Genomic DNA, 15,800 nt, shown 5'->3' with positions numbered 1-15,800 from the left:
ATGCCGTCTCCTGAAGAAGCTGCATATTGGGGTGGTAGGCTAGGGGAAGTGATGGGGAGTAGAGCATGGGGCATTGAAGGATAGCCCTGAGTCGATTCCAAGCCTTAATCGTGCATGTAAGTGTGGTGAGCTCTTTATCCCGCAGGTTAACAGTGGTGTAGAGTGCTCCCTCAATGGGTATGGGGTCGGCTAGCCAATGCTCCGCAGCCACCTGCGGCATGTATCGTGGGGGATGTATCCAATAGTAAGCGTAGTGAGCTTGTGCACTTATGTAATACAACTCGAAATCAGAAATGTCAAATCCTCCCTGTGCATAGGGTCTAGTGAGAACGTTCCACTGTAATCATGGCTGTTTGCCTCCCCATACCAGTCGGATCATTTCGGACCGTAGCGTTTTGATAAAACATCCTCCAGGGTGATAGGGAATATTTAAAAACAGATATAGTAACTGCGGCAGTACAGCCATCTTAATTAGGGATGCTCGCCCCGCCAGTGATAGCGGTAATGCGATCCATTGGGTGACGCAGTCGCTGATGTGCTCGATTGTGGTACCATAATTGAGGTGCATCAGCTCATCTCTGTCTCGAGAAATGCGAATCCCCAGATATCGCAAGTCAGTGTTGCACCACTCTACTGGGAAATCTAGGGGAAATCTGGTAGTAGATGCGGTGAGAGGGAAAATATGGGATTTCTCCCAGTTGATGCGTATTTCAGACAGCCTTCCAAACACAATGAACTCTCGTAACATGGGCTTCAGATTCTCTTGCGGGTCTCTGACTTACAATGTGATGTCATCCGCATAGAGAGACACCAGGATTTGTCGTAAGTTGCACCGAAGTGCTTTATTTTGGTGGTGTATGGTTCTACTGCAATGGCAAACAATAGAGGCGATAAGGGGCAACCTTGTCTGGTGCCCTTGGAGATTTCGAAAGCTTGAGAAAGATGACCATTAATAAGAACGTTGGCCGTCGGTTTCTGGTAGAAAAGCTTTATCCAGGAGGGAAGTCCATGCGCTGCATCACCCCAAACATGTAGTCCCATTCGACCGAGTCGAATCCCTTGGAGGCATCTAAGAAAAACCGCAGCTATCGGGAGTTCCGGCTGGACATTATTAAGGACTGTGAAAAAGGTCTGCAGGTTGTGGGTAGTAGCCCTACCGGGTACGAAGACCGATTGGTCAGGAAGGACCAGTTTTTCCATGAGAAGGCTGAGTCTATTGGCTATGAGTTTGGCCAGAATTTTTGTGTCACAATTAATCAGGGATAGTGGCCTGTACGAATCGCAGTGGACTGGGGATTTCCCGGGTTTGAGCAGGGATGTGATAAGTGCTTCCTGCATGGATGGAGGGAGTGTATTAGATTCCAGCGAGTCTTCATATCCCTCGCGAAGAATGGGAGCCAATTGGTCTAAATATGTTTTATAAAATTCGATGGGTATGCCGTCCATACCAGCTGCTTTACCAGACTGTGTTGCATTATCGCCTCCCGTACTTCATCTAGATAGAAAGGAGCGCATAAACATTCTCGTTGAGAATCCCCTAACCATCCAAGTGCCACATCCCCTAGGAACTCGTCAAGGTCGAGTCGGTCATCCTGAGTGGATGTGTACAGTGAGAAGTAATGCATGGTGAACATGTGAAGGATATCTGCTGTGTCGCGATATACTTCCTCTGCAGGCCCATTCACTTCAAGGACATAGTTAGAAAATCATGGCTTTCATATGGTCTCTGCCAGTGCCTTTCCAGGGCGTTCACCTTCCCCGTAACGCCTAGCCACCTAGTATTTACCTCTGAATTTGGTTTCACGGTTGGCGGTATCTGTATAATCTGAAAGTTTCTCTCGAAACTCTCGTTGGATATCTTTGTCTGGGCCAGAGGAGAGTCATGTCTCTAATGCTTTTAGTTCGGTCTCAAGTTTCCGTAGTGTGTTGTGTATGTCCATAAGTACCCCCGCACTCTTGGATATGCAAATTTCCCGAATGGTAACTTTAAAGGCCTTCCATATGGGGCCCACATCCTCCACCGAACCCATATTCCTTTATAAGAAATCACGAATTTCTTCCCCTAATTCGCTGTGGAATACTGTGTCAAGTAATGCTAAAGGTTGCAATCGCCAGCCACAGCGTGGTGTGCCGTAACCTGGTGATGTGAGTGTAAGCAGGACTGGGGAGTGGTCGGAATATGTGCACGCTAAATGTGTAATATTCTTTATGGCGGAGCAAAGTCCTTGAGAAAGGAACCAGTAGTCCAGTTGTGCCCACGAGGCTGCCTATGCAGTGAAATCTGTGCCTTCCTGTCTATGGGGATACATGTGGTGCCATGCGTCAAGCAAGGCATTAGGTTTGGTTATGTAGAACCGCGCAGGCTTTTGTGTGATGTGTGATGCTGGGTTGGATCTATCGATGGAGGGATCGTGCGCTACTTTAAAATCTCCACACCAGATTATGTGAGAAGAGCCTACTTCCATAATCTTGCCCCACAAGGTCATAAAGAAGTCTGGGGCATCTGTGTTAGGGTCATAGCAACATGCAAGTATTACAGAATCTGTACCTAGTCGACCCCATGCGAGGCAGTATCACCCGCCAGGATCACTAAATGTGCCAGCCAAGGCAAATGGAGTTTGTTTTTTGATGATGATGGCGTCCCTCTAGCATATGATGAATATGAGGAAAAGATCCTGTGGTCTGCCCATTTATGTGCAAAAGTATTGTTGTGTGCGGGACTAATATGAGTTTCCTGCATCATCGCTATATGGGTTTGGTGCCTATCTAGATAAGCCAGTATCTGACGTCGTTTCCGTGGATCCCTAACCCTCTGACATTCCAAGTGGGGATGTTTATTTTACCAGAGGATATTGTGTCAGCCATGGGCCCTGAGTACTTATAGAAAATGGCTCAACAGCCACACAGTGAACATGATATGACGCGTGTGAATGCCTCTCAGTCTAGAGTGCTGTGCAGTCTTTGAGCTAAATTCCGAAGTAATCAAACCTCCCCCTCCCACTGAAGCAACCCCAACATGCCAGAATTACATTCCCCACCCCCCTCCCTAACTCCCAACAACAACAAATACATACTGCACATATTGTGCAGCTAAAACAATGGGGGATCGCCCGCTAGGGGGAACCCCTAGGTGCATGCACGTGTACACCTCACCTTCAGAGATCGGGATTGGTGGTACAACTGATCTCAGAGAGGGCAGAGGGTGCCTGGTGCGATGTTTGGCCAAATATTTTAAAAAAACATAGTGACACCTTGTTTTGTCATTATTGTCTAAGCCAGTTATTTGAAAAACATTTGTTTTTGTCTTTTGCTTTAAGATGGTTTTCTCCGATGTCGCCATGTGTTTCGCGCCTCCTGGCATTCTGGTAAACTAATTACAAGTGTTCAGTGCAGGTTAATCGCTTCTATTGGTGATACAGAGCCAGGAGATGCATTAGGTGAGACGGGGATTTTATTGGTGCGTTTCAGATCTTTGAAGAATTCGTCCACCTGCTGTGGTTTGGTGAAGAAGGTCTGCTTTCCCTGATGTGTGACCCTAAGCCACGCTGGGTAAAGCAGTGCATAGTCTATTTGGGCTTGACGTAGTTTTTGTTTGGCGGGCGTGAATTTGCACTGTCCTGCACTGTCGCTGTAAAATCAGGATATATAGTGAACGTGTTGCCATCAAAATTCAATTGGCGTTTATCCCTAGCCACTCGTAGCGTGACGTCCCTGTCCCGAATATTCAAGAGTGTTGCCATAATGGGCCGAGGCACGCTTCCCGGTGGCGGTTGAGGTCCCAGAGTACGATGTGCACGTTCGACGATGAATTGGGATGGGAAGGAGTCCGCGCCGATGGACGCCAGAAGTAGCTTCTCAATGTAATCTTCCATTTTTCCGGTATTTGTACTTTCCGGAATACCGAGAACGCGAATATTATTGCGCCTGCTTCGTGCTTCTAAGTCTTTGTTCTTTGCCGCTATTAATTTCAAGATTTTGTCCATTTGTGCGACCTGTGTCGTAACCTGGGAGGTAGCGTCCTCTGTATCACATATACGGCGCTCTATATCTTTTATTCGTTCTTCATGGCCATCCAGCTTATGAACAATTGTGCCCATTCGCGCCGACATGCCATCCATTTTTTCTGCTATGGTGGTAAACCCCTGTCGAACCTCTTGCATAGATTTCATGTCCTCCCTCATCATGTTGGAGGATTCTGGAGTGATAGCTCCTCCGGCCGCATCCAGCTCCTCCTGCTGCACTCGAGTATTCTTCTTGGCCTCAAATGTAAGCCGTGATTGTCGTGTGTCCGGTTTCCCCATCGCGCTCACTAAGCTAGCCTGTGGGGGGCAGACCACAGTGAGAATGTCCCCTTTGGTTGCTCCGGTAGCTATGTTACTCAATTTGTTCAAGTGGCTCAGTTGTTGGGAGCGCGCTGGTCTTAAGAGAAGGTGGCCCTGTATTGCCTGTTTCCCTGTGTGTGCCCCCCCTGCAAAAGCGCCACGCCACTTATTCACTTTGCCTCTATGGTAGCCAGATATAAACAAAGGGACTTGTGTTCCAGCAGCGTGTAGAGTTGAATGTGTCTCGGGCTGCCTCTAAACCGCCTGTGCCTTTCAGTGATGCCCACCAAAGATTTTGCTGTATCTCGCACTCTGCACGTTAGGGTTGTGCAATGGCGGCCATGTCGGCAGCCGACGCAGGGGCTTCACACCATACGCTCATATTCCTTTCAGTGCGCTCAGTAGGGAATGATCGCGGCTCGGTTTCTATGCTGTGTGGCGAATAGCAGACATCTTCTTGTATATGGGAGAGTCGCTCTAAGCAATCCAGTAACCGGCTCTTGGATCACACTGATTGGGGGCTACGTCCGGTGCTGCCGCCACTGCCGGAGGGGCCCTCCCTCCACGATCGCACTTGTTTGTTCCCAGCACAGAATCCCCTGCCGGCGAGTTTGATGTTGCGCGCTTGACGTGTCGAGGCAGAGAGCAGCGTGACACAGCCTCACCTTCTTCCAACGTTGAGTGCTCCCCCGAGTATCACCAGGGAAGGCCCAGCCATCACGTGGGAGCCGCGAGTCTCTCGTAATGCCACTCGCCGATCGGCGGTTCCAGGCTGCACAGGTGGCTGTAGCAACGCAGCGGGATCAAACGTGTAGCAGCCCTCAGTAACACACCATCGAGATGAAACTTGCATCGGAGTTGCAGTTATTGAAGAACTCTGGATTGCCATAGTGATTACCAGCACAGGTGCATGTGGGCAGGATTAATAAATGGATCTTTCGCGCTGAGCTTCAGGAGCCTCACATCAGTACGGCCATCTTGCTCGTGCGCCACCTAGCGCCCCCCTAGGATGCCAGATATCTTATCTAAGAAAGCAGCATGATCTGCATTCGGCCCGTATATGTTAACTATTGTTACGTCGTGTCCATCCAGTCTGCGCGGGACTATTAGATATCGGCCCTCCAGGTCAACCCTGTGGCCCGTATGTTGGAAGGGGTCTCCTGCCCTTATCCAGACCAATACCCCCTAGCAAATGCTGAATATGAGATGTAGTATGCCTATCCTCGCCATCTACGGTGTAGCACAGCTCCCTCTGAGGCCAAGGTATGGGTGTCCTGCCGCAGGGCCATATGACCCCCTGTCTATTCAGGTGGGAGAATATTTTATGTTGCTTCTGCATGGTATGCATACCCCTAACATTCCAGGACAAGAGGTTAAATGTCATTCCGCTACCCATTTCTCCCCCACCGCCAATTCCTCCTTGTGCCCAGGCGCTCTTCTAGAGACGATCCATACGGTCTTTGTTAGCTTTCAGCCCCTTGTTGTCTATCCAGAGTTCCCTGCAGTGTCCCAAACTTAAAACTTTGTAACCTCCATAACTCTCCCAGGTTAAGTGAGAAGTTCTCCCCCATCCAAGCTTTGCACATATATGCGACAACTAGCAGAAAATGAAACTCAAGCTGGGGCAGTCCAGGCGCACAGTCCGAAGAGGAGCAGTGCCCTCTTCGTTCTCTCTGGCGGTCCATTCCTCTTTCCCACTTGTCCTGCCTGGGTTTGTCTTGATCATGACTGGTGCCTGCTGGTCAATCCAGTCCCACACCGCTTGTGGCATATTGAAGAATCGTGTCCCTGCGGTTGAGCTTTACTTGAGCACCAGTTACGTTACCACATTCATTTCTTGGTAGGCACAGGGAAATTAAGTGATTTCCCCAGAATCACAGGATGCTGAGCCGACGCCAAGGGTCAAACCTGGTTCCCCAGCTCCAAATTCGGCAGAACTGGCCTTAAGGCCACAACCTCTCCCCTAATGGTTATTGCCTGGAGCTTACCAGCAATCCGACAAACATTCCACCTCGCTCTCACAAATTGTCTCCAGAATATCTGCAATTGCTCGAACAGGAAGTGCAATCTCTCTTACTAAAAGGAGATATAGAACCTGTTTCAGTACAGTACCAAGGTTCAGGGGTTTACTCTCTATATTTTCTAATTCTCAAAAAGGACGGTTCCTTAAGACCGATTCTGGATCTCAGAGAGTTAACCAATATATACTGTCTGAACACTTTCACATGGTGGCCCTTCAACAGGTACTTCCACTTTTACAGAAGGCAGATTTGTTCTGCTCTCGACTTAAAAGACACATTTTTATGTTCCATTCACCCAGCTCATCGCAAATACCTCAGATTTGTGATAGCAGGTAAGCATTACCAATTCAAAGTACTTCCATTTGGAGTGCCTACAGCGCCCAGAATATTTACCAAATGTCTGGCAGTAGTCACTGCTCATTTCAGGAGACAGCATATTCACGTCTTCCCCTACCTAGACAACTGGCTCATCTAAGCGAGCACTTACCAAAACTGTCTACGACAGACTCAAATGAGAATAGGCCTACTTCATCAACTGGGCTTTAAGGTCAATGCACAAAAATCTCACCTGCATCCTTCGCAGATGCAATCTTACCTAGTAGCCGCTCTAGACACAGTCAAAGCTCTAGCCTCCACAATGTAGCCAGAATTCACAACATTCAGTCTATGATACTACAATTTCAGTCCAACCAAGCCTTACCAGCAAGAGTGTTCATGCAAATGCTGGGAATGATGGTGTCTTGCATCGCAATTGTACCCCATGCAAGGCTTCACATGCGTCCCCTACATGAGTGCTTGGCACGTCAATGGAATTAGTCGCAGGGTCAATTTACCAATCTAGTGTTGGTAGACGGCCGTACCCATCGCTCTCTGCAGTGGTGGAACCCACAAAATGTATCAAAAGAACAGCTTTTCATTTACTCTATTCCACAGATTATGCTCACAGCAGACACATCTCTGACAGGTTGGGGTGCCCATCTCCAAGATTACACAATACAAGGCCTGTGGAGCACTAAGCACACAAGTCTTCACATAAACTATCTAGAGCTGCTTCTATCAGTTTTTCTAGCGCTCAAAGCTTTTCAAACTCATCTAATGGGCAAAACTGTCCCAGTCATGACAGCAATGTATTATGTGCAAAAGCAGGGAGGGCACACTCTCTCTAACTGTCACGACTTGCTCAGACCATTTGAAGATGGGCAATCCATCACAGGATTTATCTTCTGCCAGAACACCTCCCAGGATTAAACAAACAGATTGCCGACCTCCTCAACAGGAGACAGCAAATTCACGAGTGGGAACTTTATCCCCAGGTTCTCCTTCCATATTTTCAACAATGGGGATTCCCACAAATAGACTTGTTCGCCGCAGTCGACAACGCAAAATGGCCAAGCTTCGGCTCCAGGTTCCCCCACCTGCTCTCAAAGGGCAATGCCCTATGGATGAGCTGGTCAGGGATATTTGCCTACGCTTTTCCTCCTCTCCCACTAATTCCTTATCTGGTTCGGAAGCTCAGGCAAACATCCCTCACACTAATTCTAGTAGCTCCCACATGGGCCTGTCAGCCATGGAACACCACCCTATTGGAGCTGTCACTAGTTCCACATCAAAAGCTGCACCTCACCTCCAGGCTCCTCACACTGAACCATTGAGAAATCAGACATCCAAATCTCAGAACTGAATTTAGCAATCTGGCTCCTGAAGTAATAGAGTTTAGTTATTTAAATCTACCACCAGACTGTATGAATATTCTAAAAGAAGCAAGAAAGTCTACCACAAGAGCTTGCTATGCAGCAAAGTGGAAAATATTTGTTGTCTACTGCAATAGCAACAAAATCAATCCTCTAGATGCTTATATACAAAACATTATCTGTTACACTTACAGCAAACTGAACTAGCTTATACGTCTATTTGTTTGCATCTAGCAGTGGTAGCTGCATATTTACAGAGCAGGCAACATTTGTCACTCTTCAACATTGTCCATAAAGGCTCATGGGTCCACCTTTTGAACCTTTGCACAAGTGCTCTTTGCAGTTTCTCTCATGGAAAGTTGCTTTCCTCATCGCAATCACCCCCTTAAGGAGAGATGGTGAGTTACAGGTATTAACATTGGAAGAACCCTTCTTTCAGCTACACAAAGACAGGGTAGTTCTCCGCAACAACCCTAAATTCCTCCCCAAAGTGGTTTCTGCTTTTCATATAAACCAATCGGTTGAGTTACCTGTGTTTTTTCCTCAACCTGATTCTGTAGCAGAACGCTCTCTTCACACGCTTGACATAAAAAGAGCTTTATTGTACTACATCGATAGGACAAAAGACTTTCACAAATCAAAACAACTGTTTGTTGCATTTGCTCCACCTCACAGAGGCAATCCCATTTCTAAATCTAGTATTGCAAGATGGATTGTTAAATGCATTCAAACATGCTATACAAAAGCTAAAAGAACTTTATCCATGCCCCCTAGAGCACATTCCACTCACAAAATAGGGGCTTCTGTGGCCTTTTTAGGTACCATTCCTCTAGCTGAGATATGTAGCTGCCTTACATATGTTAGCACATTTAACAAACACTATTGTGTAGATGTGTTAGCACGTCAACAAGCTAAGGTAGGCCAAGCAGTACTTAAAACACTGTTTCAAACAACTGCAACATCTACAGGTTAGCCACCACTTTGGGAGTATACTGATATGTAGTCTATGCAAAGCATGTATATCTACAACACACATGCCTCAAACGGATAATGTTACTTACCTAGTAAGCATCTGTTCTTGGCATGTACAGCTGTAGATTCACTTGCGCCCACCTGTAGTTGTTGCAGTTCTTCATTGTACATTCATACAAATGGACATCTCTATACTACACTTACTTACTCCACCCTCTTGCAGGAAAACAAACTAACAATGGAGTCGATGACCATGCGCACTATCACAGAAAGGAGGAGTCACTTTACCTTGTGACTGGGAAACACTTCTTCGAAGAAAAACAACTTGCAAACATCCGGATCCAACACTAGATGGCAGGAGGTTGCAAAGCATGTGAATCTACAGCTCTACATGCCAAGAACAGATACTTACTGGGTAAGTAACATTATTCTTTCTTTTTACTTACGAAGTAACAATAATGTTATTGGGCTTTATCTATTTTATCACACCGAATCAGAGTTTCTGAGTCCATCCAACTTTTGGAGTAAGCCGTAACTGCTTTTCCTCGCTAACCTGCGAAAGTCACATGCCTTAAGGACGTCACCTGGCTGTCCAATTTTGAGTGCAACAGTATTATGGCTGTGGGACAGCTGTGATAAAGGGTTTCACCTACAAAGACAGATGCCCAGAAATATCTGACTGTTCCATATCTATGGGGAAAGGCTTCACACACGTTTTCCAGGTTTTTCTAGGCACCTTTTGCATTCTTGTTTGGCAAGGAGATATGTGGTGGGTTGGAGACTTGTACATCATTATTTCAATGTGCAAAATACCTTTGCTGATGAAAGTTGAAATGACGCTTTTCTTATATTTTTCTTGCGAAACCTGTTTCACAACAACTTTATTTTCCAGGTTGTGCCTTGATTCTATTGGCAAAAATGCATCCAAACTGGAAAGGCAAATCTCCTGGTTACCCACAAAACTTTTGCAGGAAGTTCCGAAGAGGATCAGTTTTTGGAGCGCAAAAGAATATAGGAAAGAGAAACGAAAGCTTTCAGAAGACAAAGGGAATGACTCTGACTAAAAAGCAAAAAGGTGGTTTTGTGCAATGTGTATTTAGATGTTCTGCAAAATGTATTTACATTGAAAAAAAGTTGTAATAAACTCGTTTTAGACGAAGTTGAGTTTACAAAGAACTGGTATAGGAACATACAGACACTGTTGTGTTAAACTTGTCATGTAATACAAATTCTGTAAAAGGAGAAACATGATATTGGTATATTGTTTCAAGCCGGTTGCCAGTCACAGTGATGTGTTTGTGAAGCACTTTACTTCTTTGAGACTGGCGGCTTTTGCTTCACTAAACAGTTGTCTCCTGCGTATTAACCTTGTTTTTAAACTGGGTTGGGGAGTACCGTGCCCTTGGTTAAAAATTGAGCGTTTTCTTTGTTATCAATAATATAAAATAACATAAGCTTCAGAGTAGAGTATTGTGCCACCCTGAAATGTGAATAATTACAAACTTTCAAAACTTACAAATTGCCTCAGCATTTCACAAATAGAATTTCTTCACAGTTCTTGCTTACCATTGACTCGGGGCATAAATGAAACGGAAAGACTATTGTCAGTTTAAAAATGTACTCCACAAAAACTTACTGCCCTTTTATATCCAGAGCTATTTAGTCTACAAGAAAATTCAAGTTGTCAGGAAACCGGATGACTATTAGAAATGACATTATTCTTTTTAAAATTCAAAGTAAATACAAACAATGCGGTCATTTGATTGGTACTTCATTATAACAGTCACTTTTTTTAAAAGAATGTTTGTAAATGAATGTATGTACACTTGTAAATAATAAAATACTTTCTATGTTTAAAATGTGGTTGTTGTACTCTGAAACTTAAATTACGTAGAGACCTAATCGTGAAAACATAGTTATGGTGCTAGAATAAGTGAAAAAAGTTGCTATCTTTGTTATAATCTTTAAAAACTTAAAACGCATTTATAAAATCAATTTTTTTCTGCCTGGGTGTTTCAGCACGGATGTGCCAGTTAGGTGTTTCACTGTTAGGTTGCCTTCTCTCTGTTCTGAATGTTTATGGTAATTTATTAGTGTATCCGCAAATCAACATTTGTTTGTATGGGGAAAATTTAAACAGAAATATTATCGATGTCTGTAGTCTAGCAGTTCTAAATGTAGCAGAATTTCCTTGGGGCAGTGGTGCTGGAACAATTATCAGAGTGGATGTGCTACCATCAATGTCACATCACTGAAGGCATAGGAACAAGTGTAGCGAATGTATTAGTCAGGACAGTGGAAAAGGTGTAGTATGTAGCTGGTGGTTCTTTTAGAAGAACACTCTAGCAAATATATAACTAAAGCGTGGCAGCGCTGTATCATTTGCAGACGGCACATTTTCCAGTGATTTTTCATTGATATGGCAACTAAATTTGCTCAGACACACAGTTTTTTACTGCTAAAAAGCGTAAAAACCGGATGAACTCCAGTATGGTTATTTTGGGGGTGCTGCAGCACGCCATAGCAGTCCTACTTCCAGCGCCTAGGCATAGGGGATATCAGTAAAGGTGGACAGAATTGCTGCATGTGGTGCACTATTTGTTTGGTGATAGATGTTCAATCCAGGACCATAAGGAAAGATTGCAAAATGTTATAGTTTCTGTGGACTCTAAAAAAATCTGTTGTTGGATGGTAAATTCACGTTTTTTGTTTTTTGTCTTCATTTGCCTCATTTCCAACCTTCTTCTAACGAAGCCAACCCAGGATTGTCAAACTTCATGCGCTGGAAAAAAGGAAGAAGCACAAGGTGAAGGCTCCCAGAACCACACCCTTGGATTTTACTTAGAACCCTCCTCCTTCATTCGACCGCAGGCCCTTTCCCATGTCCTTCTGCTCACACAGAGAAGACTAAAACCAGCTGAGGCATATAAAGGCTTAATCATTGGACCTTTGTTCAAATTACCCCCTTCATTGACCACACCAAGACAGAAAGGGAGTCCAAAATTTGTATCTCTTTTTCGCCTGAGCCGAAATATCCAACTTAGCAATATACCTCATAGATTTCAACCAACACTCCTCCGTTGGGGGAGCCTGAGATACCCATAATTTACAAATCTCCCTGGGTGCCAACAGCACCGTATAGAAAACCAGCTTTGCGCTGCCCTTGGTAACAATGCATTGCAAATCCAATCTTCCAAATATAACCAATACAGCGCTTACCTTTATCTGGAGATTTAAAACACTGGACAGGAGATTACTCACGGCCTCCCTGAATCTTCAGACAGTATATAAACATGTGTAGATCATTTTCACTCGGACTGCCGCACTCCGGACACATCACCAATCCTCCTGACCCAAATTTGGATAACCTTCATGGGGTCCAGTAAGACCTGTGTATAGTAAACAGATGGTTCCTCCTCAGATATGCAGGTTTAACTATTTTAGAAAGCATAGACATTGATACTTGCCATTGGTCTTCCAACGCGGTCCCAGGAAAGCTTCTTCCCCATAACTCCCCCGGCAAGGTAAAAGCCCCGTCTTCCATCTCGAGCCTCTGCCAATAACACAGTAAGACGTCAGTTTTTCCTCGAATTCATTCGGATTTCCTATTTTTTCGCCCAACGCCACGTACCAACTTTGGATCTGGAGAAGTTTAAATCTCGAAAATGTTGGACCTATCACCTGCTCGCACCAACCCCACAAGATCAACTGACCGTCTGGCAGTAACTGCTTCCACCTAAATATCCCCGCCTCTTTTAATGGTACAGCCTGTATGTCCTTAGTCCATTTTGGAGAACCTGATGCATCCCATTTCGGGGCCAACTGGCTAAAATAGGACATTTTTAGGGCCTTTCTGGTTTTGTACCACAGTTCAGCCATGTCCTTTAAAATCTTTAACCGTACTTTCTTGAAATATTTCGGATCAGCGTATTTATACATAAACCCCCGTTCTGCTCCGTTCTCTTTCCTCAACATTTCTTTAAACATCCTCCCTATCTCTGATTTTATAGGGGTGTCCAATAACATTCTACCATTTTTTAATAACAACGCCCAGGAATAGAACAACAAATCGGGCAGAGCTAAACCCCCCTTCACCAACCTCCTCCTAAGTTGCTTCCAGGCAATCCGCAGCCCTTTAGATGCCCAAATAAAAGAGCTAATTTCACTCTGCAGTTTTGTTAACCACTCTTTCCTAAAAGTTAAGGGGATTGTTTCAAACAGAAAGGTTAACTTTGGTAGAACAATCATCTTTACTAAATTTACTTGACCGAATAATGTTAATGGGTGATGCATCCACACCCGTAAACTGACACTTATTTCCTTCTTAACCCTGTCAAAATTTGCCTTAGTAAGATCTGTAATATTCTGGGTAATCCTGACTCCTAGATATCTCATATCTTTCTTGCACTCTATCCCCTCTGTCCCCATATTCCAAGCCATAACTTCTGTTTTATCCTTATTGATTTCATATCCTGACACTTTCCCAAAGTCAGTAGTTATTTCCAAGACACATCTCAAAGTTTGTGGTAAATTAGTTGTAAAAATTAAGATGTCATCCTCATCGAGCCCAATTTTCTTAGTCCAGTCATTAAATTCAAAAGGCAGTATATCCATACTGCTCCTAATCTTCCTAGCTAACGGCTCAATATAAAGGTCAAACAATAGTGGGGACAGCCCTGCCTAGTGCCCCGCATAATTTGTACTGGCTGTGTCAGTACCCCGTTGACTAGTACTCTAGCTTCCGGTGTAGAATAAATACCCCTCAAAATTCTATAGAAATGTGTACCAGATTAATGTTTAACCACCGTCTGCAAATAAACCCAGTTAACGCGGTCAAACGCTTTGGCGGCGTCTAACGCTAAAACTGCCAAAGGAAGGTCGTAAGCAGTGGCCATATCTATAGAGCCAATAAGCGAAAACGTAAGCTCTTTCAAAGCTCTTCCTCTAACAAACCCCTTTTGATATTCATGGACCAAATGCGACATGAGCCCATTTAGCCTCTGTGCCATAACCTTTGTAGTCAGTGTTTAAAAGAGAGATAGGCCTATAAGAGTCAACACTTTTAGGAGACATCCCAGGCTTAGGAATTAAAGTTATGATGGGCTCTTTCCATGATTCAGGCAGCGCAGTATCTGACAAAAATATTGCATTAAAGAGCTGCCTCAAAGTAGGTATTATAGTACTAGCCAGGGCTTTATAAACCTCATGCGGAAGGCCGACTGGCCCTGGAGCCTTCCCCCTTTTACCTCGCACAATAGCCTCCTCTAACTCTTCAACAGTAATCTCCTTATTCAAGACCTCCATTGCCTCATCCAACAATGGTTCCATATGATCCAACCAGGTCAGCACATCATCCTCGGTAATAGTCAAGTCTTCCTTGTAAACTTTCCCAAAATGTCTATGAAATGCTTGTCCGATTCCAAGACTATCACTAAGAACCAAGCCTGAATCCTCACAGCTGATCTCTTTAATCAGATTTCTAACTCGATCGCTCTTTGCCTTCCACGCTAGTAATTTACTACAGCCTTCGCCATATTCAAAATGTGCCAACTGGCTAGACTCCCACTTCTCCTTAACTCTGTCGCCGAAAACTCCTGACAAACTCGCTTTTAAGTTTACTATTTCAGCCAGCTCCTTTTCACACCCACCAAGGCTTCTTGAATTATTCAAGACCCCTTCCAGAGTCCGAATCTGCTCTTCTATTTCCAGGACCTTTCTATGGTATGCATACTTTTTCCCTGCCACTAGAGCACCTAGTCTGCCTCTTAAATAGGCCTTATATGCATCCCAGATGATCCCAATCGTTGCTGAGCCCTGGTTCCTCTAAAGAAATTCCTTTGTTTCTTCCCTTACAATCTCCACAGTCTCAGTTCCCAATAAAATTGTGCGATCTAACATCCATCTTGAACTAGCAGTTCCCACTCCTAACCTCATATGGAGGAGGATAGCTGAGTGATCTGACAGGTTTCCACCGATATGTTCAACCTTCAAAACGGAGTCCTTTAAACCCTGTCTACCAAAAAATAGTCAATCCGTGACTTGTTCTTATATTGTTTGTTATAATATGTGAAACCAGTTTGAAGCCCAGCCTTACATCGCCATATATCACAGAGACCCCACTGCGCCATCAGCAGTCGCACCCTATCCAACATCTTAGGATTTACTGCAGCTCTGCTATTCAAAGATCTATCCAGTTTATGATCTAAGACTGTATTAAAGTCTCCTGCCATAATAATCTGATCTGGGAAACCCAACAACTCGTTAACTAATTCATCCAGTGGACCTGTGTCATCTTGATTCGGACCATAATGGCCCATCACAGAAAGTTCTGCCCAAACATTTTCAACTTTGCCACAAGCCATCTTCCTGCAATATTTAAAACACTGCCTTCTACCGAGATATTTGTGCCCTGTTTAACCAATAATGCTCCCCCTTTGTGACTGCTGTCTGCCTCGTATAAACTACCCGCGAAACCCATCTCTGTGCTTTAAAAATCTTCCTACTTTCCCCCTCCGTGAGATGTTTCTCTTGTAGAATAATAATTTGCGCAGGACATTCCTTTAAATACTGAATTATCTTATCTCTTCTTTGCTTCACCCGGAGACCATTCACATTCCACGACAGAACATCTCATTTGCTCTATTCCCAGTCATCCCCTAAAAAATCTCACATTACTCACTATCTTGGTATAAAACAAGGCATTTGAAGTATTTTTTTTATTTTTCTCCCTTATGCTCCCCACCCTGTGTTCCCTACACCCCACCCCCCCACTCTGGAAAACCTAACCAACTTCC

The 15,800-nt window shown here is 44.5% G+C and overlaps 1 protein-coding gene across 1 annotated transcript in view; it reads left to right on the top strand.

Annotated features, from left to right (window-relative positions):
• The window catches only part of KLHDC1 (kelch domain containing 1), a 1,365,548-nt gene extending 1,354,683 nt beyond the window's left edge, over positions 1-10,865 (top strand). The window contains exon 13 of the mRNA XM_085627012.1: positions 9,899-10,865. Within this exon, the coding sequence (XP_085483138.1) occupies positions 9,899-10,070 (172 nt within the window). The 3' untranslated portion in view covers positions 10,071-10,865. The remainder of the gene's footprint in view (positions 1-9,898) is intronic.
• Positions 10,866-15,800: the final 4,935 nt, after the last annotated feature.

This window comes from Triturus cristatus, chromosome 9 (assembly GCF_964204655.1).
Source record: "Triturus cristatus chromosome 9, aTriCri1.1, whole genome shotgun sequence".
NCBI classification, from domain to species: domain Eukaryota; kingdom Metazoa; phylum Chordata; class Amphibia; order Caudata; family Salamandridae; genus Triturus; species Triturus cristatus.
Note: the sequence above shows the minus strand (reverse complement) of the source record. Positions and strands in the feature narration are given on the sequence as shown.